This window comes from Vicia villosa, linkage group LG7, assembly GCF_029867415.1.
Source record: "Vicia villosa cultivar HV-30 ecotype Madison, WI linkage group LG7, Vvil1.0, whole genome shotgun sequence".
Classification (NCBI taxonomy): Eukaryota; Viridiplantae; Streptophyta; class Magnoliopsida; order Fabales; family Fabaceae; genus Vicia; species Vicia villosa.
This window is the reverse complement of record NC_081186.1, coordinates 80,279,127-80,303,989: the sequence shown is the minus strand read 5'-3', so window position 1 is coordinate 80,303,989 and position 24,863 is coordinate 80,279,127. Positions and strand designations below refer to the sequence as shown.

At 29.4% G+C, this 24,863-nt stretch overlaps 2 protein-coding genes across 2 annotated transcripts; both read right to left on the bottom strand.

Moving 5' to 3' along the window:
- Positions 1-16,943: 16,943 nt before the first annotated feature.
- Positions 16,944-18,789, bottom strand: LOC131617589 (leghemoglobin Lb120-34-like). Its single transcript, XM_058888852.1, has 4 exons — positions 18,632-18,789; positions 18,424-18,535; positions 17,905-18,012; positions 16,944-17,173 (listed from the first exon to the last, which is right to left on the bottom strand). The coding sequence occupies exons 1-4, from the start codon at positions 18,721-18,723 to the stop codon at positions 17,045-17,047; spliced, it is 441 nt and encodes a 146-aa protein (XP_058744835.1). The 5' UTR covers positions 18,724-18,789; the 3' UTR covers positions 16,944-17,044.
- Positions 18,790-22,714: 3,925 nt separating this feature from the next.
- On the bottom strand, positions 22,715-24,552 carry LOC131617588 (leghemoglobin Lb120-34-like). The gene is made up of 4 exons (XM_058888851.1): positions 24,395-24,552; positions 24,187-24,298; positions 23,668-23,775; positions 22,715-22,944 (listed from the first exon to the last, which is right to left on the bottom strand). Exons 1-4 carry the CDS (start codon positions 24,484-24,486, stop codon positions 22,816-22,818), a joined length of 441 nt encoding a protein of 146 aa, XP_058744834.1. The 5' UTR covers positions 24,487-24,552; the 3' UTR covers positions 22,715-22,815.
- Between the last annotated feature and the right edge of the window lie 311 nt (positions 24,553-24,863).

Here is a 24,863-nt window from a genome sequence, read left to right as displayed (position 1 = left end):
GTTGAAAAAATTAGAAATCAATTCCAAAAAAGAGAAGTGAACGAAAATCGAAGAGGAAGAAGAGAGGATCCGTCGCGGTTCCATGAGGAAGAAGAGAGTTTAGCGGAGAATGAGAGAAAGACGACAGCGAGTCGTCAGATTTCGATCGAAAAAGAGGTGGCTGATTTCTCCGTCCTCTGTTTATGAGAAGGAAGAAGAACGTGATTTTGTTTCAGTACCCTAATCCTCTTCTAATTTCTTTTTATTTTAATTTTTGTTTATTAAATTGATTAATATATTGTTAATTGATATGATTGTTAGAAATATGAAAAGCTGGATAACTAAGGGTATTAATGTCATTGCACTGGCTGAATATATGATGTGGAAATTCCATTCATTAAAAAGTTAAAAAAATCACTGCCACATCAGACTTTTTGATGATGTGGCCTGATAAAGGGCCAAAATGAAACTTTTGAAATTTGTTGAGGCCATTCTTCCAACTTTTATTTGGCAGGGGGATTTTTCAAACCAAGCCCATATGACAAGGGTGAAAATAGGTATTAACCCTTTATAGTATGATTAATTATTTATTTGAAAATTTCACAAATATCTTTTTTAATAAATAAAATTTAGGTAAAATAGATATATAGTTATGTTCAAGTATTAAACTAGGTGCCCAAACTGTACTGAGATACAAGGGTAACATTGAGTTATACCCTCAAATATGGGAGAAGCATATGCAAAGTAATAAATTTTCGATGAAGTTGATGTATGAGGCCCTTCTGCAGGAAGTTAACTTAGTGCCTTGGAGATTTTTGATGAGGAGGAATTGTGCTAGGCCAAAAACTGTTATTTCCCTGTGGTTAGTGTGTCAAGGGAAGCTAGCAACAAAAGATAGGCTTGTGTGGTTTGGAATGATTCAGGATAGTGTATGCAGTTTATGCAAGGAAGAAGAGGAAAGTATTTAGCACCTTTTCTTCGCATGTAGAGAAACTAAACCAATTTGGCAAGCAATCCTTAACTGGCTTGAGGTTGTGCATGACCCTAAAGGGTGGCTGGAGGAAAAATCATGGATACTAAATTATACAAATAGAAAGGGCTGGAAAGCTGGTTTGATGAAGCTTGCAGTGACTGAAACCTTACATGAGGTTTGGTTGTCCAGAAACGACATTATATTTGAAAAGAGAATAAATACAAAGATAGTGGATAGTATTATAGAGAAAATTACACATAGAGAGTAATGATTTTTACTAATCATTGGATGAATAAAAATGCAGTTGTAATAATTTTTAGTAAAATATTGATTACTTGTTAAAAGATACTCACAATAGGAAGGAAATGATTATGCTAAAAACATTACTTATATTTCTTGACATGAAGTTATTTGCCTAGTTTTATCATTTGATGCACATCATAATATTATGTTATATCAAATAGATGTGTTAACACTTTATTTAATAATATTTTTATAAGTGAAGAAGGTTTTGTTTTTACACGGTCTTAAACAATCTTTTAGGGCTTAGCATGAAAAGTGAAGCTACTTTTTAATGGAAAACATTTTTTCAAAAGACAAATTGTTACAACTTTATTTATAAAAATCTCTAAAAACATTTCATAATTGTGCCCAATATATTTTGAGGAAGTATTTTTTTAGTTGTTAAAGAATATTTGTGCAAAGAACTTTATAAGCTTATGACAATAAAGTTAAAGATAAGTGTGATGGATAAAGTTAAGTTTTCATATAACTTCGGATAAGGGGTGCACATATGAAACATACATTCATAAAGCAATCCAATGACAACTAACTTGTATCTTAAGCAATAAAGATTATGACAAGAGCGTAGGTTTGAAGCTATATTTTACTTAACTTCATATAGACCAAATGTTATATTTAATGTATGTATATGTGTTGGATTTCAATCGGTTCCTACAAAACTCATGTAACATCACATAAGAGAATTTTTAGATATTTTAAGGCATAATCCATCATATAAGAAAATTATATGTTCTGGAAAATACCAATTTGCCCTGCTGGTTCTACAAGCTGCCACGTGGATGTCTTAAACACAATTCAATCTTTTTGCTTCTACGATCTACTGCACAACAATTATATGATAGATATTAGGTTTTGGTTTTGCTATCTCTATCTTCTCTTTCTTCATCTCTCCTTCTGCAACAAACCCTAATTTTCAAATTTTGTAAAGTTCTTATATCTCCATAATCACAAATTTTCACTTCCTTTCTCTCTTCTGCTCCATCTGTCATTCTGTTTTTTTTTTTCAAATCGTTGGCAACCTCCGTATTTACTCACAAAGATCTTCTTTTGCATACCCATAAATTGTTGTTACTTATTCCTTTTTTATTTTAATAGGTGACGAAATCATACATCAAGTTAAACGATTCTCAATGATGGGTCAACATTCAGATCTATTTTTATGTATTCAGGTAAAAAGATTTTTTTTATTCTTAGTGTTCTTTGAATCTTACTTTTTGACGTTTAGGGTATTTTGATGTTTAGGGTTCAGGGTTTGGATTAAGTTTTTGGTTGCTGCAGTAGAAGAAAAGGGAAAGCCACTTGAAATGCATTAGCAAATAACTTATAAATTCCTTCTTCTTCATGATCTATTTGATTAGTTTTTAAGCTAGATACTAAAAATCTCAACTTTAGGTTATGCATGATTTTGTCTTGAACTTGTTTGTTTTATTGTTGGTATATCATGTTTAATGATGCCATCTATTTGTGTAAACAGGAACTTAAGGATCCCCTCATCAATATCCATGAAAAGAAATCTCAAATATAAATGTTATAGTTAAAGTTACTAGAGTATGATATGTTTTCTCTATATTCAGATTATTATTGAAGACTTCGGCCCAAATCTGCAAATGTTTGGCTGCTGCAAAAAGGTATTTCTTCGATGCTGTTACTTTTATCTAGAAAGAGGTTTGTTTTATGAGATAACAGGGGATGCTTCGGAAGTATTTTCATTGTTGTTTGATTAGAACAAACAAGTTCATATTTGTAAAATGTTTAACTGTATGAATGACAAAAGAAGTTCAGGGGAGAAATGCTTCTCTTGGTACCTATAACTTAATTGTTATTGACAGCTTTGTTTCAGTGGGCTTATTATATTATTTGCTATTTTTTCACTGTCTTCTTTACCCAGTTTAACTGTTACCAAGTGTCGTATGAACAATGACATTTGTTTAGAATCTTCAATTATTTTGTAGGTTAAAGCGTTATTGAGGTTTCAAGGAGGGGCACACAAGGAGTCGTGTTGCTACAAATTTGGTTGGCAGAGGAATTGAAATTGAACGTGTCAATATTGTTATAGAATATGACATACCTGATTCTGCAAACACTTACTTGCACAGGGTATAAATATAAACACAGTTTGTCTTGATTTTTATATTTCATTTATTTTTTTCATTTAAATACAGCCCTGATATGGTACTGATATTTGGGTGTCTTTTTATTTGCAATTAAAAATGAACTTTGCACGATGTTGGGATGGCTTAGCGTATTAAAGTTGTTTGCTGTAGAGTGACGAGGTTGCCGTAGGGATGTATTTGGTGGCGGCTTCAAGTTCTACTTGAAGTTGTGGGGCTCTTAGACTTTAGTGCAAGGACCGATTTGTTATAGCAACGGGTTTCTTGGATATTTTCCAAACTGGGTCTGATGCAAGCTTCTAAATTCATTTTGATATTTTCCTACCTCATTTTGAATTTCATTTTGATATGCTGCAAGTTCTTTTAAGTGTGGAGGCAACTGTTGAAGTTTCAAAGACTTTTAATGAAAAAATTAGGAAGTATTGTGACATGACACTACTGTCATGCGCCTATGCCGGAATTGGGAATGTTTTCAAGGTAAACTCTTTTAATATACTTACCCTTTTAACGAAGAGATTTCTTTTGTAGCCTTTAATGTTTATAATTGGCGGTGCTTATTTCATGGAGGTGCGAAATCTTTTGGGTCATTGTTCATAGCATCTTGACAAAAGTGAAACGATCAAGGTCCAACAGTTCTTGGAATTGCTATGGTAGCAATGGCTGAAGAATTAGGTGTTTAGATGGTTATTCGATTGTGTATGGAGAGCAGAATATCCGGCGAGCTGTTCCTCTGGCACTTGGTCTACTGTGCATATCAAATCCAAAGGTAAAATAGATTTTCCTCCCGACTATTTATTAGTGTGGAACAGATTATGAACTTCTTCTGAAAATGATAGATGGTAGACATCTGTTCCTTTCTTTTTATTCTATTGTAGTATACGTTATAATATAATTTTATGGTAAAACTTGAAGGTTACATTTTGAATCGTCTGCTGGATTATTTGATTTATTTAAAATGTTTACATGATTTCATATTTAGGTATCAATCTCTATCTAACATGGAACAACCAAAGCCACACTCTAATTACCAACAGCAAGATTCTTATTATGTTGTAAATGAAGGTTAAATGCTTGCCTTGATAGTATGATGTGGTTCATGATTCATAATTTATGTTTTTTGTTCGTGAAATTCTGATTTGGGCAAGGTTTTGTTCATCATTAGATTTAGCTGGAAAAAACATCTCTGGTTTTATGGTTGCTGTAATTCATTACACCCTTTATGGTTTTGTCAACACCATATGTTTATTTGTAGTTGGTTTTTATATGACTTTCAATTTAATCAAAGTAGTTGTTATTTTTGCTTTTGCTGGTGATTGCAAAATTCTATTACGTATAACTCTTCTTTTTGCCCCATATTTTTGAATTTTGATTTTCTTGTAACATGAGAGTGTTATCTTAAGTTCTACTGAAAAAAAGAAGGTGAAAATGGGTAAGTCTTAATGGTGATTATCAATGAGTATAACCCCTTATGTTTTATCTTCATGTGTACACAACTATCAATATGGAGATGCATTTTACTATGTCTTAGTGGTTAAATAACCATCATTATATGCTGAAGAATGTAGCTTTCTGTTACATAGATGTTGCAGCCGTTCAGCAGGAGCTCTCGGTCAGCGTTTTCAGTGGAATCGGCAGTTTGGGGACTATGGCAGCAGTTTATTTATGCGGCATAGAGTGTTAGTATCCTCTCCGAAGAGTACCGGTCTTTCTGCTTGGTGTTTGGGCAAAGTGAAGTTCACAGTCTAATTTGTCAGCTCCCTTGGTGGTTTGAGTTGTTGATGTCTGTTGTAGTTCGGTTTTCGTGTGGTTTGGCGGTTTTTATGTTCATAGTTAGGCAGAGGTTTAATATCCTTGAGTTTAAGCTGCTCTTTTGTAGAATTCTGGTTTAGGGAGCTTAATATGATGTTTAGCAGTAGAAATTACTTTGCTGTTTTAGGTGTTTATATATGAGTGTGGTGTATTTGTTTAGTGGACTTGCTGTACAGTGGCATACCTTATGCCTCTTTGTACTTTTTAAATTCATTTGGCCTTTTCCAAAAATAATGCAATACTTTTGTTAACAAAAAAAAAGAAAAAAGAATGTAATACTTTGTGGTAGGGCTACTGGAACACATATTCTTCCTCTTTGATAAGCTACAGACATGAACCAGATTTACTTGACCTTTTTAGAATATGAAATGAAATATCGCTATGTATTTTAAAATCATATACCGGTATAAATTTCATATACAAATTATTATAAAAGTATGTACTAATTTTTTCTTAATAAATATAAATCATCATACAAGGATGCAATTTCTTTTAGTATCGTGAGAACGCACACGGGTAACATACCAGTACCGTGCGAATATGTGCGAACACCATATGTAACAGATTATTAAAACTTCTATATTTCACTGATATAATTTTTTTTTTTGATTTTTTTACTTAATACTTTATTTTTGTGATAGAATAAACAAAAAACTTTTTGATTTTTTTACTTAATACTTTATTTTTGTGATAGAATAAACTTAGCCAACATTCTCATTTAAGTAAATGATTTTATAATAGATTATTTTTAATAAATATTTTTTACAATTTTAGATTTTAAAAAGAAAATAATATATAAGAAAATTTATGTTTCTAAAATAAAATTAATAATATTTTTTAAGTTAGTTTTAGTGTATAAAATATGATGCAAAATAAGATTATATTTTACTAAATCTTTTGTATATAGGAACATGAAGTTATTGATCAAAATATTGATTACTAACGAAATATTAAGTTACTAATCAAAATATTGATTATTGACGGGACATGAATTTACTGATCAAAATATTTTAAGGTACACGGAGACATGAAGTTATTGATCAAATTAATATTTGTACACGGGAATATGAAATTATTGATCAAAATATTGATCATTAACGGGACATGAAGTTGCTAATCAAAATATTTTTTTATTAATTATACATTCAATTATTATTTTTTCACGGGTAACTAATATTTTTCTATTAAAAAATATACATCTGAAACAAATGCGTGTCACGTACCAGAACCCGTGCAAACGCACAGGTTTGTTACTAGTTTACTATAAAAAATTAACATGAGTTTAATTTATAAGAAATCTAAATAATATAGGTTCATAAGATAATATGATGCTAACTATTCTAGAGTCTAGAGACAAAATTTAAAGAAAAACACCAATAGTTTGATGTTTATACATTTGTAAAAATTCAATCACATGGTCAATTTGGAGACAAAGAACTTTCGAATGTTGCAGACACATTATTTAGATAAAACATAGTTAGAAGACTATCATATTTTGAACACGATTTTAGTATTTTATAAAAATACTTATATTGTTAGTCTCACTAAGAATGTAATATAAAGCTCAACATATTGAAATTAAAAGTATTTCTTAAGAGATTATGTTTATAAGATAGTATTTAAAACAGAGTTAACAAAAATATACCTTCATTGGGGTAACAATTTTTTTTTAAATTCTTCATTTTAGATAAATTTAATTTTAAAAAATAAAACTTTAACTCATGTCTTTTAAACGAATATATATTTAAAATTAAAATATCTTAGAATTTTTTATCTGATAGCTTGTTGAATGCAGTATAGGGCAAGCAACAAAAAAAAAGATTTGGAAATATTGATCCGGGAATTATCGTCCTCAGAGATGGAGAGATGCCATTCAACAGTTTTTACGGTTTCGAACTTTGGATTGAATGAGAAAAAAGTAAACAAAGATATAGACAGGAAAGAATAAACACATTCTTAGAAGAGAAATAACTTATCAGAAATGTAAATATATTCACTCTTCACAAACATACACTTACCAACCCGTTATACTCAACCTACGATACTCATCTATGTCATCACGTATCTCTCACATAAGCGTCCATCTCTGGAGCACAAACGAGATCATCTCACAACTAAGGTTATCTCTAACGCGAAGTCGCGAGAACATCCGTATTCTCGCGTCGGCGATCTCTCGCGCACCGCTCAAACACGAAAGCATTAAGTTCAGATACCCACAGTGAATTCTAGCTCTAAATCTATCTCTAGAGTTCAGAACCAACAGATTATCATCCTAGATAAAGATTCAAGAAGTTTATCTCTAAAGCAACCCAAATCCCCAGCATAGAGCAAAAATCCAGGATAACATCAACACAGATATGTAAAGCAAGTTAAATATAACATTATAATCGGTAAATATACATAAGATTCGAGTAACTATACAAACAAACCCAACACAAAGAAATACACAAAGAATAGAAGAGATAAACCAAACATCTCGCGGGTTGTCAGCTCCAGTTGATGAGAAATTCACCTCCGATCATCCAAGTGCATGATCCGGTGTTGTTTTCTAAGCTAATCTTGATCTAAGAATGAAAATGATGGAGTTGGAACTAAAACTTTCCCAAAACCATCCCCTAGAAATGTTACAAATGAAGAAATATAAACACAATTTCTGCTACGGCTGCTTAGCGGTCAAACCTCGCTGAGCGGACTACACGTATTACAAAAATATCTAGAACAGTAAACAGGGCTCCGCTTAGCGGCCAGAGCTGCCGCTTAGCGGCCAGGAAAATTGGTTTGCCATTGGAAAGCGCGCTTAGACGCCGCTAAGCGGACCTCTCTGCACAAATCTTACTTATTTGATCCAAAATCGCGCAATCGGAGCCGTGCCTTCGACACTTTATTCCTCGAGGCTCCAATAAGCATGAATACCTATAAAAACAAAGGAAAAACTATTAAACGGTATATAAAACATATGAAAACTAAATAATGTGAATATATACACAAAAGTGGGGATTTTATTACAAAAACGGAATGAATAGAATCGATAAGTGCCACAATTATATACTCAAAATAACAACATTTTGGCACTTATCAAACTCTCCCCAACTTAAAACTTTGTTTGTCCTCAAACAATGTCAAATAAATCAAAGAATCAAAAGTAATAAACCAAATAATTGTGAATCAACAAGTTTTGAAAACCAAAAACAAATGTATGGCTCTATACAATAATGTATAAACAAAGTAAATACTTACCACTATACTACAACGACAACATGTAAATGAAACTAATCCTAAGTACAAAAATCATGCAAAACATTCTAAAACAATACATGCTCACATCATGAATCACACCTAGCAAAAATTCATCAATGTATGAAGAACACACAAAGGTGAAGGACTTTTAACACTCATCCAACAATCTTGCAAACAAAAGATTAAATTATGCATTCATCCAAAAATCACATTGAAGATATAAAAGCAAGAATCACAAGGGCTTTTAAAGGTTGTAACGTGGCTTGGTTAACAAACAAGGGATAAGTCCTAAAGCTAATCAAAACAAAAACTTGCCTAAACCTAAGGGAGTGATCAATCCACCAAAGATTCAAACAACAAAACCTCGATTAAACTTCTTCCTTAACCACAAGTTTCTCAAACCAATCACAATACTTATTAGCACAATTATTCGTTTCTCTTTTCTTTTTCTTTTTCAAAACTTTTTCTCTTTTTTTCTTTTCTTTTCTTTTCTTTCCTTTTTTTTTCTTTTTTTTCTTTCTTTTCAACCTCATAGCAACAACCACATAAGTATCAACCATTTTCTCCCCAACTTGAATTCAACCACACCATCATATGAATACTCCCTACTTTCTAAGGCAAGGTAAAAATTCATACCAAAAATCATGGTTGAGGGTTCAAGAAAACAAAGAATCAATCATCCATGCAAAAATGAGAACTAAACACTCAAAGATAAGCATTTAGTAAAAACAACATGGACATTGACAAAAAGGCTCAAAAGGGTTAACAAATGATCACACACTCACAAGGTGAATTGACTATTTGGTTTTGGTAGTTGTGCTCAAAATGAAACAAAATGCCTTGATCCTTTTCATGCTTTCATAAAATCAACATAAACAAAAGATTAAACATAATAAAATCTAGTTAAAACAAAGATTGTGGCCTCCAGCATATATGAACAATGGAAAGCTTCCTCACATTTATGGTTTGGGAACTAAAGTGATTCAATCAATAAGCAAGTAATGAAAAAGAATGAATGGTATGGTATTTGTACAAATGAAAAGTTTCCTAAACATGATATGCTATAGAAAGCGATAAATGAGTACCTTGAATTATACAACTTCAAAAACAATGTCCTACCATACATCCGCAAGTTGAAACACTCAAGCTTTGGAAAATCACCTCAAAAATATTCAAATACCGAACAAAACTCGAGTACAAACAATCAATAAAAGAATTAGAAAAATAAAACTAGTATCTACCACTAAATAGCCTTGGTGAAAGTGGGAAAAAGGAGTGAACCAAGTGGAATAGGAACCCCACTGGTACAGAGCAGAAAAACAAAATTTTACTGTCATCGCTTAGCGGAGCTAGGCTCGCTTAGCGGATGACAGAAAAACCAGAAAAATCAGAACAGAAACAATTGTTCCAGCTCTCTCCACTTCACCTAAATACCTCATAAACATAAAAATAACCAAAACTTTACAACCGTTGGGGTGCCTCCAAACAAGCGCTTGTTTTACGTCGTTAGCTCGACGCCTTTATTATTTCGGTGTTTGGAAAGTAGCCTCCTCTCGTCATGCCATGGTGACGTCTCACCGCACAAGCCTAAAGAAAGTTTCCTAACCAAAACACTCAACAAACGTTACGAGTACAATATATACAACAATTGTACGAACATAAAAGAAAACACAAATATACAATTATGTACACAAACCACCACATATGCACAATTATGGAACACAAACAACTATTATCATACAAAAAGAGAAAAGTTGGTGAATGTTGGATTCACAAGTTGAATAGTGAATATTTGTTATTAAAGAGCTCATCCGAGATCAACATGTTTCACCAACATTCACCAATAAAAGTATACTTATATGTAACATATACAAGTAAACTTATATGGTAAACATAAACAAGTAAACATGTACAAGTAAATATATATACAAGTGAAACTATACAATATATACGATATATACAAAGCTCACAACCACGAAAACTATTGCGATGCAATCACAACCATCCCCGGCAACGGCGCCATTTTGTTGAATGCAGTATAGGGCAAGCAACAAAACAAAAAGATTTGGAAATATTGATCCGGGAATTATCGTCCTCAGAGATGGAGAGATGCCATTCAACAGTTTCTACGGTTTCGAACTTTGGATTGAATGAGAAAAAAGTAAACAAAGATATAGACAGAAAAGAATAAACACATTCTTAGAAAAGAAATAACTTATCAGGAATGTAAATATATTCACTCTTCACAAACATACACTTACCAACCCGTTATACTCAACCTACGATACTCATCTATGTCATCACGTATCTCTCACATAAGCGTCCATCTCTGGAGCACAAACGAGATCATCTCACAACTAAGGTTATCTCTAACACGAAGTCGCGAGAACATCCGTATTCTCGCGTCGGCGATCTCTCGCGCACCGCTCAAACACGAAAGCATTAAGTTCAGATACCCACAGTGAATGCTAGCTCTAAATCTATTTCTAGAGTTCAGAACCAACAGATTATCATCCTAGATAAAGATTCAAGAAGTTTATCTCTAAAGCAACCCAAATCCCCAGCATAGAGCAAAAATCCAGGATAACATCAACACAGATATGTAAAGCAAGTTAAATATAACATTATAATCGGTAAATATACATAAGATTCGAGTAACTATACAAACAAACCCAACACAAAGAAATACACAAAGAATAGAAGAGATAAACCAAACATCTCGCGGGTTGTCAGCTCCGGTTGATGAGAAATTCACCTCCGATCATCCAAGTGTATGACCCGGTGTTGTTTTCTAAGCTAATCTTGACCTAAGAATGAAAATGATGGAGTTGGAACTAAAACTTTCCCAAAACCATCCCCTAGAAATGTTACAAATGAAGAAATATAAACACAATTTCTGCTACGGCCGCTTAGCGGCCAAACCTCGCTGAGCGGACTACACGTATTACAAAAATATCTAGAACAGTAAACAGGGCTCCGCTTAGCGGCCAGAGCCTCCGCTTAGCGGCCAGGAAAATTGGTTCGCCACTGGAAAGCGCGCTTAGACGCCGCTAAGCGGACCTCTCTGCACAAATCTTGCTTATTTGATCCAAAATCGCGCAATCGGAGCCGTGCCTTCGACACTTTATTCCTCGAGGCTCCAATAAGCATGAATACCTATAAAAACAAAGGAAAAACTATTAAACAGTATATAAAACATATGAAAACTAAATAATGTGAATATATACACAAAAGTGAGGATTTTATTACAAAAACGGAATGAATAGAATCGATAAGTGCCACAATTATATACTCAAAATAACAACATTTTGGCACTTATCATAGCTATGAGTAATTTATTTTGCATCTTAAAGATTATTTTTTTCATTGTTTCTAGCTCTTTTGCAAATGTTACTTTAAGTTTTATGTGCATTATTTCATCTACATATTCACCATTCATATGCACACCTATCACGCATGTGTTACATGGACATTTTCCTTAGAAAATTAGTAACTCATCAATTTCACTATTGCCTCATCCGCAAAGCTCCTAACAGGTCTGCAAGGCGAGTGGGCATGAAGAATTACTACAAAAAAATGCATTAATTATAGAGGTTTAGTTATGACGTATAACAAAAACCGTCACTATTTACATTATATTATAACGGTTTTTAGAACTGGCATAGTATTAATCATATTATGGCGGTTTTGAAAGTCGTGTTTCACATATCTATTTTGAATGCGTGTGTTTTTTTAAAATTATTCGTTGCAACTCTGTCAAATATTCGTCTTTATTCTTTCTTCTTTGGTTTCTGTAGTGTTTTTTCTTTTTATTTACTCTTACCTCCGCTCTTCACTATATGCTTCGATCCTTCCATTTCTCTAATCGTCGACGCTATTTTGCCACTCTTTTGTTTCATTGATATTCTTTTCCATCCATTTTTAAAGGTAAACTTAATTTTTTCCTTGTAACCTTTTAATTTTATACTTTGGAAATTCTATACGAATTCAATTTTTTGTATTAGTTACAAAGCATTTTGGGATTATTCTCTCCTAAGTGTGTGTGTTTTTTTTTTTTAGATTATTTTATTTGTTTACTTTAAAAAAAATAATAAACTTATTATAAAGCAGTTATTTATGTATGATTTTACTTTGTTAAAATATACTTTTATTTTACAATTATATATATGATCTTGCAAGTTACATGCAACTCAAAATCCTCATTTCTTGTGGCTGATGATAATGAAAAAGTTAAAGTATGGCTTGTATTTATTCATGTTTTATATTATGACTTTTTCTTGTGTAGTAACACGTTTATCATCATATATGAATATATCTTTTTCAACTTCTAGTATGTTTGATATTTAAAATCTCTTCATGAGTTTGGTGTAATGTTACACCTTAAGTCTAAACACAAATCCCTATCAATTAATAGGTATGTAAGACTCTAAATCTTAAATAAATAGTAAAAATTTTTAAAAAAATGAGAGAGGTCATTTGAGACGAGACAAACAAACTTCAATTGTTAAGATTTTGATATTCTCAGATTACTATGCAAGCCCATGTGTTTTATCACATTCTTAATTGATGAATTTTCCTTCAATTTTTATCTTTTCACAATATCTTCACTGAATTCATTTTTAACTTTGGAGGTAATTAAATTGAGAAGTTATTTTAGGTGTCAAGACCTTACAAAATAGCTGAATTTGATATATCATTTGGAGAAGGAGTCAATAAGCTGACGAGTGTTGGAACATAAAATCATTTTTAATATTTCGTTAATACCAATATTTTTCTCTATAAAGATTCTTGCGTGTAATTGAAATCTATTTGAATCACAAACTTTAGGGATCTTTTATCAATTTGAGAATACATTTTCCTTTACAAATATAAACATTGGAATGCATCCATATTAAAACTGCAAAACATATTGGTACTGCTTAAAAAGGGAATTGCATATGTTAATGATGTTTTTGGTTTCATTTTGTTTTATATGTAAACAACTTTAACTTTGTGTCAAGGTTCCCTTTATATTATATTTTGTATATATAGCTATATAGATGAATGAAGAATAAGAATGTGGAGTGATTATCATTCTAGTGCCTCATAACTTGCAATTCATTGGTATTACGGTGTTGATTTTTTCATACCATTTTTTATAACTTAGCTGTTGGATGAAATTGATGATGAACATTGGGTCCTCATGGTAACGTGCTAGCAGATATTGCAACATCTACTAAAAAGTGTTAGACCCTACTGCTTTTCATGTTACATTATTTTTAAAATTAAGAATTTCTATTGGTTTTCATATAGTTTCTTATGTAAGTTAGTTTATTGCAATTTCTGTATCTTCCAATATTGAATATCAACCAGTTATAAATGTCCTTTGAACAAGATTGAGTGAAACCGAAAATAATTTTCTATAAGTATACAAGGAAACAATATCTAAATATATTTATAACCACATTTCTATTGCTTAAAATTTTAAGGTACAGAGGAGAGGTTTTTTTTGAGTGCATTTGATGTTGATACATCAAATCACTTTTCTTTCTACTGATGTCATACATTAACTGTTATAGAGTATTTAGTATCATATGGATTTGAACATGCAATTGATGAGTACAACATAAGAGCATTTTCATACATAAACAACATTTATTTTGAATGGCAAAGACACTTTCTAGTTTTGCATATGTTGAGCCCAGTGGAAAGGATGCAAGACCCAATATAAGGAAGAAATCAGAAAATATTATGTCCCTTTTGAATGATAAAGAAAACATAAAATAAAACATAAAGTTGCAGCAAACCGTGACAAGTATTGTAGTTTATCTCAAAGGATTAGTTTCCATATCAATTAGTTATTATTATGATTTGGTTTGTGTTTTCTCTATTTAATTTTGGATTATGAGTGTTGTGTCCATATAAATGAGTTAGTGTTTATCTCTTTATTTAACTTTTGATTTTGATGTGTTGAGTCATCAATCATTCAAGATGGAAAAATGATTGGAAAAACTAAATGATTGGTGAAATATGACTTCAAGACCTCTAAAAATGAAAGAATTCAAATGTTGGAAAATATAAGACTTTTCATATTTTTTTTACAACATTATGAATAATTGAGTTTTGCATTCTATTGTCATATTATAAATAACAACACATCACAAATACTTCGATCATTATTCTTTCTTAAGTTATCCACTTGTGTGAAAATTTAAATGTTAAAGATGAAAAAATGCCAACACTTTTATTTATGAAGATACAAGAATTTTGATTCCTAAATCTTATTCATAATGTGATGTAATAACAACAGGCTCAAATTTGGTTATGACAACCAAAGAATTATATACAAGGCTATTGCAAAAATTTAAATGATGAACGTGTTTCAAGAAAATCAGGAAAAATTGAAAAAATTGGTAGAGAAAATAACTATGTTTGTGTTTATCCAAGATTTTGCAACAAACATGTCTGACACTTTTCTCTTGCATATTCAAGCATGATCTATAAAAAAATGACCAATCCATAAAATTTCAAAAAATAGTGAAGTTTCATTAAGCATCACATATGTTGTTCAACATAAACCTATGCTTTAAACAAAGCAATTACATTTGGTCCATAATATTCCTTTTGTTGATTCTTACCTCAATATTTTTATTATATTTAAAGGATCAAATTTGGAATGTGTGTAATGAATATATTTAAGATCTACTTAAGTTTAAAAAATGAAATTTCAAACATAAAGTGACAATATCACATACCATACATACAATGCCTCCTTTTATGTAGGCTTCGCTGGAAAATATAATGTCATGCCAAACCATCAAGATAAAACTAGTACATCAGGAGTAACATTCAAAATCTTCAATAATGTAGAAAAAATAAGTTCGAGTTTTTTAGATAAATTAAAGCAAAATAAAAAATTGCTTGAAAAATATGTCATTTGTCGAGTGAAGACAAGTATTTCTTAACAATCATAATTGATGTCATAATTAAGATTTTTGGTAGCAATTCAAAATGCTTGATAGAATTATTCATATTTGAACACATCAAAAACTAGATTCTTCTCCTCCTAAGTACGAGAAGTTTCTCTAAAGAGAATTTTGAATAATTCCAAAGAAAAATAAGAAAGGTTCTTCGCATCCAAAGTATGTGAAGCTTCTTCAAAGAGGATTTTGAAGGACTTGCTTAGTCAAAACTAGATTTTGGTAAAACATACTAGATGGATGTTTAAAAGTTAAAGGAAAGAAGTACGAATTCAATATATATATATATATATATATATATATATATATATATATATATATATATATATATATATATATATATATATATATATATATGACTTGGTGGTAAAGAACATCCAAGATCAATATTTATTGAAGTTGAGGTCTTAGAGGACTTTTGCAACAAAACTCTTGTAACAAACCTCATGCACAGCCTAAAAAACATAGTGGAAGACTTTTTTTTATATAGTTTTACCATCAAGACTAGATTATACCTTAAGCAAAGACGAAATGGTTGAACTAATATAAATTGTGGTGTCACTCTTATATTTCTTTGTACTTAAATTTCAATACTAAGTTTATTAAATTTCATTTTAGAAGAGATTTATTGATAAATGTGTAGGTTAGTATTCTTGTTGTGATTTCCTATGTATATAATTTTTTCTTTGTGTGAAAAAATGCTTATCGTTCAGAATAGTGATCATTATACACATGGCTCAACTGAAATTTGGACTCACTACCTTAGTTATAGAAGAATTATACTCAACATAATGGATTATAACTTTTTAGTTTGATTTCCCGCTACTCAATATGAGAAATCTTAAGACAAATAGATATAATTAAACTTGAAAATAAAAAATTTCACCATAAGGAAATAATCATGGGATTGACATCAAATGAAGATTTGTATTGATGGAATTTTTTTCTTTGTACGTAAAATGCTTAAAAAAGAGGAGTTTAAAAATGAACTAAAAAGAGTTTGAAAGATTTTATTGTTCGAGGAAGAGAACTCTATGTTGTTAAAACTTCTCTCGAATTCATGTTAAAAGGATTTGAAAAAAGACCTAAATTCTAACCTGACTTTAAATATGTCACAAATTTAAATGGTCACATTCTAAATTACATTTTGACAAACTTGTGTTGTGTTGAAAATTTTGGCACAATATTTAGTTCACAAATTAACTAGTTTGTAGTGCAAGCAGATGTTCTCCTTATGAGAAACAACACAAGATTATGAGAAACAACACAAAATTTCACCATAAGGAAATAATCATGGGATTGACATCAAATGAAGATTTGTATTGATGGAATTTTTTTCTTTGTACGTAAAATGCTTAAAAAAGAGGAGTTCAAAAATGAACTAAAAAGAGTTTGAAAGATTTTATTGTTCGAGGAAGAGAACTCAGTGTTGTTAAAACTTCTCTCGAATTCATGTTAAAAGGATTTGAAAAAAGACTTAAATTCTAACCTGACTTTAAATATGTCACAAATTTAAATGGTCAACCAACAAAAAAATTTAATCACGACTAATATGCTACAGGAATTCAGGTGTTATAGTTTCAACGATATTTATTATATAAACTTGCTTTACAAGATTTAGTAATACAAGTCTTATTTCTTAAATTTATTTATAAATATAAATCATCACAAGTTTAATTCATTGCCTTCTTAATTGCGGATGCTAATCCTTCATAGGCAACTTCCCAAGCAATACTCAATTCTTCGCTCCATTTTTCTCCTGATGCTTCCTTTATGGTTTCTAGCAAAGCTTCTTTAACCACCTGCAAAGGCACCAAAAACATTAAATTTTGATTAGAATTTTAACAATTTGGAAATAGGTATGTTGCAAAATAAATATCTATAATTATTAATATCAAATATTATTTTCCTATCTATGCTTTCTTATTAGTTAATTTGAAACAATAAAGCATAAAATTTAAAATTTAATATGTTATTTCAAAGAATATATATATATATATATATATATATATATATATATATATATATATATATATATATATATATATTAAAAAAAATTATTTTAAGACTTTATAATATTTTTTTAAATAGAATAAACAATAGGAAATGAAAACAAATCAACTTAATCGCAATAATCCATAATTTTTTTGCAAATTTTTTGGTTACGTCAGTTAAGTTTATTTAGTGGAGAAGGCACTTCTAAAATAAACAAATCATTTTAGAGAATAGAGAAAAAATAACATTCATATAAAAAAAAGAGTGATATAAATTATTATTAATAAATCAATTATTGGTACCGAAACATATCATGGTTGGTTACAATATTAACCACCGTTTTCTCACTTTATTAATTATTCAATATACATGAGCCAAATAATATTTAATATATGACATAATTTTATCGTTCAACAGTAATTTTATATAAATTGATTTAATTATATAATGTTGTATTACTAAATTTGAGAATAAATGACCATTAGGAAATAAAATATTTAAGAATGCATCTACTATTTTATTTTATTATATTACATACCACAAAATGAGGATCAACAACTCCCTTCTGAATGTGAATGGCACCTAATGTTGCATCTCCTAAAACTACTTCTCCTGATGCTCGAAGTTGAATAGCCGAATTGTGCACCTATAATTTAAAAGGTATAAATATCTTAAGATCTATATAATCCAAATTAAGTTATAGTTTTATATGCTAACACAACCAAAGAAATATCATGTTTGAAAGACCTTCTTTAGCCTTTAGCCACATTAACATTTGAACATGGTCTAAGTTATTGGTTGAATGTAAGATCATATGGGTAAAATTTAGATTAAAATAAAGGATATGATATAACTTTAGATATTTAAATAAGGTCTAATTTACATGATTTGAACATGGAAAATCAAAATTTTATAATTTTATTAAATATTATATTAAAAGAGGATGAAACATTATGTCTATAACATCTGTTATTTAAAATAAGATTTAATAATTGTGTATTTTAAGAGTAGAACTAAAAAATAAAACAAAACTTAATTGAAGATGGATTACACTCACCATTCCAAAAACCTTTTCAGCATGGGCTTGAAGTTTAGGACTATCCATTACTCCAGCCGAATCCTTAAGAAATGAGAACATTCCTTTTGCTGCGGGTGCTTTTTTCAATATACTATAATTATTCTTGTTAGTTTACACCATTTCTTATCAAATAACAATTAACAAAAAAAGCACAAGTCAAAAATACTCTAAATGATGTAAAGCTTACATGGTGTAGAACAAAACACTATAGCCAGGGTTTTGCTTGAATAATTCCCATGAGCTATTAACTAAAGCTTCTTGCTTCTCAGTGAAACCCATATTCTCTTCTTCCTCTTTGTTTTTTTATTTTGTTATTTATGTTGGTAGTGTAATAACAATGCATTCAATACTTGCTTATATAGAAAACCTTCAAGGGTGAAAAATGTAGTTGATTTATGGTCATTGTTTTTAAATTATTTATTGGCTTGTGGAGATGTCCATTGAAATTATTAAAGAGACCAGAATCTTTTACAAAACTTAATATTCATTTTTTTTCACTAAATATAATAAAAAATAAAAATTTAAACATTAATATAGATGTTATTTTGTTTATTCAAAATAACTAGTAATTAATCTAATAAAAATGTTAATGTAATATCACAATTTAAAAATACCATGAAATTTATATATCCCGTAAATTTGAAGTTAAGGGTAAAAAGGTCATTTAAACCGTGGAAGGAATTTAAGTCATTTTCAAATATAAAATGGCATTTCAAGGCAAGCTAAGACTAATGGAGGTTTATGGAAAATGATTAAGTAACTAAGTCATTATTCTATGTTCAATGGTCCATTGAGATATTTGTCATGAAGAAGAGCATTGATTGAATTTCATTATTTCATGTTAGGACCAAAATGGTCCATTGATTTAGAATTATATATTCGTCTGATTTAGAGAGGAAAATCAGACTACTTCCACCAGTGGAAGAAGCTGCACGATTTGGATGGCAAAAAGAAGGGCAAACAATGATCTATCTATGTTGAAATCTAGCAAGTTAAGACATCTTTTACTCCCTTTATTTCCAGTTTATATTTTAATTCATTCTAACCTTTTTTTATTTTATTTCAATCAAGGTAGAAAATAAGTAATTAAGGTGGAATGTGAGCATCAAGCCATCAATTTAGGGAAAAGGGCCATTTGCCTCAAGCATTGATGAAGAATCAACGTAGGATATAGGATTGATCATCATCATATATGTACATAATATTCTTGGGGCATGTTTCCTTATTAGGTTTTGATCTTATGAATACTAAGATTAGGGTTTTGCATGTTAGTAAAATGGATCTTGTTCAATTGTTAATGAAAATGATTAATTAGGAATAAAACTAATGATTGATGATAAATTTATATTAGGATACCCTAAGTTACAAGATGATTTTGATGACTTAATTTCTATGAATTAGAAATTTCTATTGACCATAAATTATGTTGGTTTGAATCATGGATGATTAGGGACCATATTAGTAGATTTGAAGACGTTTAAGAATGAAAAAATAAGAAAGTTTGGGGAAATGTGCAATTTTGTACATAAGCCAATATGCTAATGGAGACACCATTCAATCTACTATCTATCTATTACTAAGAAATTGACCAAACTGTCAAAATTACCCTTCTCACTAAAAAATATTACACTACAAATTGGACAAAATAGTAACTAACAAAATCACCCAACCACTTTTCTATTGTCCAATGAAAATCAACTTTTTTGCCAAGTGTCAATTGCATGTTTATGATTCAACTTTTTCTCCCAAGCACATATCTTCTCTCTCTTACTTAAAATTTCAAATTTCTTTTACATTTCATTTTCCCACACTTTCTTACTTTCATTTTAATTTTTATTAATTTATTTATTATCACAAAAAATATTAAAAATTTATTTTTAAATTTTAATCTTACTAAAAATTTCAAATTTCTTTAACATTTCATTTTTCCATACTTTCTTACTTTCATTTTAATTTTTCTACATTTATCTATTATCACAAAAAATATTAATAATCGATCATTTAATTATTATCCCCAAAAATATTTAATTATTTCACAGGTCACTATCAACTCAATATTTAATTTTTTTAATCGATCATTACACATTTTCTCTATATTAATTAAAATTTCAAATTTCTCTCACATTTTTTTCACACTTTCTTACTTTCATTTTAATTTTTTTCTCTATTTATTTATTATCTCACGGGTCACTATCAACATAATGTCTATTTTATTTTAATCAATCATTGTCTTTATTTGAGAGATGATATCTTTATTTTATTTTTTTCTCCATCACACGGTTTTTTATTATTATTTAATACAATTAAATTTCCATGATTATTGTTTATTTTACATTTGTTTTTAAATATATTTTATATCGCATCAAATAATTTTTTTATTTCACGGGTCATTATCAACATAGTAGCTATTTTATTTTAATCAACAATTACTATTAATTGAGAGATAATTTTTATTTTTAAATGTTAATATTTCATTTATCATCTCCATCTTATACTATCTTTTTTATATGATTATTTAATATAATTGAATTTATATGATTATTTTTCATTTATAATTAAACCATTCATTTTTAATCTATACGTATCTAATTAAATTTTATTCAATATTAAATAAATTTACCCGTGCGGAAGCACGGGTATCTTACTAGTTAGAGGATAAAGTCAATATTTTTCATACAATTTCATTGAATTGCATAATTGGGGGAATCTAGTAACCATTTTCTAAGCAAATTAGCATATTGTGTTTAAGGGTGACTTCTTCAATTTGGTTTATGACCATCACCCCTCCCAAAAAAACTTGGTTTCTTATGCACTAAAGCCCTAATTTTAGATGGTTAATGATCCTTAAGGCTAATGTGTTGACCCTACACTTAGTTAACATGAAGAAAAAAAACTTGGAACAAGTTGAAGATGGATAATATTTTGTTATGATTAAGCATAATCATGAGTTATTAGAAATCACTTAGAAACCTCAAGTAATTCGAGACCATGTGACTTGCCTATAGTAACATGAATTAAGTGTGATTTATATTCTTATAAATGAAACTAATAGTATGAGGAAGATAAAATGACCATGTTATTAAGAATCAATTTACATGCCCTCAAATATAACATATCTCAGTGGAGTCCACACTAAAACAATAAGTCCCCCCAATGGCTATTAGTTATGTAAAACCTGTAAGAAGTTAAACAATTTACTTTTGATTTCCCATGGTTAGGTCTAGAATCGGTCTTCTTTGATACCAATTGTAATACCTCAAATGATAATGTCTAAAATTATCAATTTGAAGTATTAAACATATTTATATTTTTACATCAAAATAGCATAAAGTAGTACTAATAGTATATGAGATTACATCATAATATGTATTACAACAAAATAGTAGACACAACAAAAATACAAAATAAATAAAATACAAGGCATCCACATAAAGACTCTCCACGTCATCTTCCCTCTACATTTATCTGTTATCTAATCATCTTAAAAATATAGAATAAACATAAGGGCATATCTTAGTGTATTCCTCGCTAAAACCATAGTCCTCCCAATGGCTATTCGTTATCTAAACTGGTAAGGAACTCATAATAATTTTGTTATTCACCATATCAACAAGAGGGTTCGTGATATAATCTAGTACATATATTGTAGGGATAAAATATACATGATCATTCATATAGTCCATGCATATTTTATCTAGCTACTTCCTTATATATGTGGTCATTAACATAGGACACACATATTGTATCTAGGTACTTTCTTATATATATGGTCATTCACATAGTACATACATATTGTATCTAGGTACTTTCTTATATAGATGGTCGTTCACATAATACAAGCATACTATATCTAGGTACTTTCTTATATACCTGGTCATTCACATAGTACACGCATATGTTACCATTAGGAGTTTACACAATTAGGGTTTAATACTTAGTCTCTCTAACCATAACCTTGACTCAAGTTGGATTCTCACTTTACATCCCACTTATGTACCCTTCCTTACCTAATAACATAATACCCACCAATAAGTATCCTTATACTTCATGTCGCTAAGTAAAATGTTTTAGAAAGTCTTCATTGTTTCCATTTTCCTGTTGGGTAATCGATCACTTGTTCATTTTGCCTTAAAAAATTCCTCATGGAACATACTAAAAAATAGATTTTTGCATAGGTGATTGATTACCCATATGTGATAATCAAACGTCATAAGTTGATCAACCAACAAAAAAATTTAATCACGACTAATATGCTACAGGAATTCAGGTGTTATAGTTTCAACGATATTTATTATATAAACTTGCTTTACAAGATTTAGTAATACAAGTCTTATTTCTTAAATTTATTTATAAATATAAATCATCACAAGTTTAATTCATTGCCTTCTTAATTGCGGATGCTAATCCTTCATAGGCAACTTCCCAAGCAATACTCAATTCTTCGCTCCATTTTTCTCCTGATGCTTCCTTTATGGTTTCTAGCAAAGCTTCTTTAACCACCTGCAAAGGCACCAAAAACATTAAATTTTGATTAGAATTTTAACAATTTGGAAATAGGTATGTTGCAAAATAAATATCTATAATTATTAATATCAAATATTATTTTCCTATCTATGCTTTCTTATTAGTTAATTTGAAACAATAAAGCATAAAATTTAAAATTTAATATGTTATTTCAAAGAATATATATATATATATATATATATATATATATATATATATATATATATATATATATTAAAAAAAATTATTTTAAGACTTTATAATATTTTTTTAAATAGAATAAACAATAGGAAATGAAAACAAATCAACTTAATCGCAATAATCCATAATTTTTTTGCAAATTTTTTGGTTACGTCAGTTAAGTTTATTTAGTGGAGAAGGCACTTCTAAAATAAACAAATCATTTTAGAGAATAGAGAAAAAATAACATTCATATAAAAAAAAGAGTGATATAAATTATTATTAATAAATCAATTATTGGTACCGAAACATATCATGGTTGGTTACAATATTAACCACCGTTTTCTCACTTTATTAATTATTCAATATACATGAGCCAAATAATATTTAATATATGACATAATTTTATCGTTCAACAGTAATTTTATATAAATTGATTTAATTATATAATGTTGTATTACTAAATTTGAGAATAAATGACCATTAGGAAATAAAATATTTAAGAATGCATCTACTATTTTATTTTATTATATTACATACCACAAAATGAGGATCAACAACTCCCTTCTGAATGTGAATGGCACCTAATGTTGCATCTCCTAAAACTACTTCTCCTGATGCTCGAAGTTGAATAGCCGAATTGTGCACCTATAATTTAAAAGGTATAAATATCTTAAGATCTATATAATCCAAATTAAGTTATAGTTTTATATGCTAACACAACCAAAGAAATATCATGTTTGAAAGACCTTCTTTAGCCTTTAGCCACATTAACATTTGAACATGGTCTAAGTTATTGGTTGAATGTAAGATCATATGGGTAAAATTTAGATTAAAATAAAGGATATGATATAACTTTAGATATTTAAATAAGGTCTAATTTACATGATTTGAACATGGAAAATCAAAATTTTATAATTTTATTAAATATTATATTAAAAGAGGATGAAACATTATGTCTATAACATCTGTTATTTAAAATAAGATTTAATAATTGTGTATTTTAAGAGTAGAACTAAAAAATAAAACAAAACTTAATTGAAGATGGATTACACTCACCATTCCAAAAACCTTTTCAGCATGGGCTTGAAGTTTAGGACTATCCATTACTCCAGCCGAATCCTTAAGAAATGAGAACATTCCTTTTGCTGCGGGTGCTTTTTTCAATATACTATAATTATTCTTGTTAGTTTACACCATTTCTTATCAAATAACAATTAACAAAAAAAGCACAAGTCAAAAATACTCTAAATGATGTAAAGCTTACATGGTGTAGAACAAAACACTATAGCCAGGGTTTTGCTTGAATAATTCCCATGAGCTATTAACTAAAGCTTCTTGCTTCTCAGTGAAACCCATATTCTCTTCTTCCTCTTTGTTTTTTTATTTTGTTATTTATGTTGGTAGTGTAATAACAATGCATTCAATACTTGCTTATATAGAAAACCTTCAAGGGTGAAAAATGTAGTTGATTTATGGTCATTGTTTTTAAATTATTTATTGGCTTGTGGAGATGTCCATTGAAATTATTAAAGAGACCAGAATCTTTTACAAAACTTAATATTCATTTTTTTTCACTAAATATAATAAAAAATAAAAATTTAAACATTAATATAGATGTTATTTTGTTTATTCAAAATAACTAGTAATTAATCTAATAAAAATGTTAATGTAATATCACAATTTAAAAATACCATGAAATTTATATATCCCGTAAATTTGAAGTTAAGGGTAAA

Bases quoted from the DNA above. Each gene is read 5' to 3' on its own strand.
- LOC131617589 (XM_058888852.1), bottom strand. From the start codon at position 18,723: ATGGGTTTCACTGAGAAGCAAGAAGCTTTAGTTAATAGCTCATGGGAA. The intron at 18,013-18,423 runs GTGAGTGTAATC...TTTAAATTATAG, and splicing joins CTGAAAAGGTTTTTGGAATG to GTGCACAATTCGGCTATTCA. The intron at 17,174-17,904 runs GTATGTAATATA...GTGCCTTTGCAG, and splicing joins TTGTTGATCCTCATTTTGTG to GTGGTTAAAGAAGCTTTGCT.
- LOC131617588 (XM_058888851.1), bottom strand. From the start codon at position 24,486: ATGGGTTTCACTGAGAAGCAAGAAGCTTTAGTTAATAGCTCATGGGAA. The intron at 23,776-24,186 runs GTGAGTGTAATC...TTTAAATTATAG, and splicing joins CTGAAAAGGTTTTTGGAATG to GTGCACAATTCGGCTATTCA. The intron at 22,945-23,667 runs GTATGTAATATA...GTGCCTTTGCAG, and splicing joins TTGTTGATCCTCATTTTGTG to GTGGTTAAAGAAGCTTTGCT.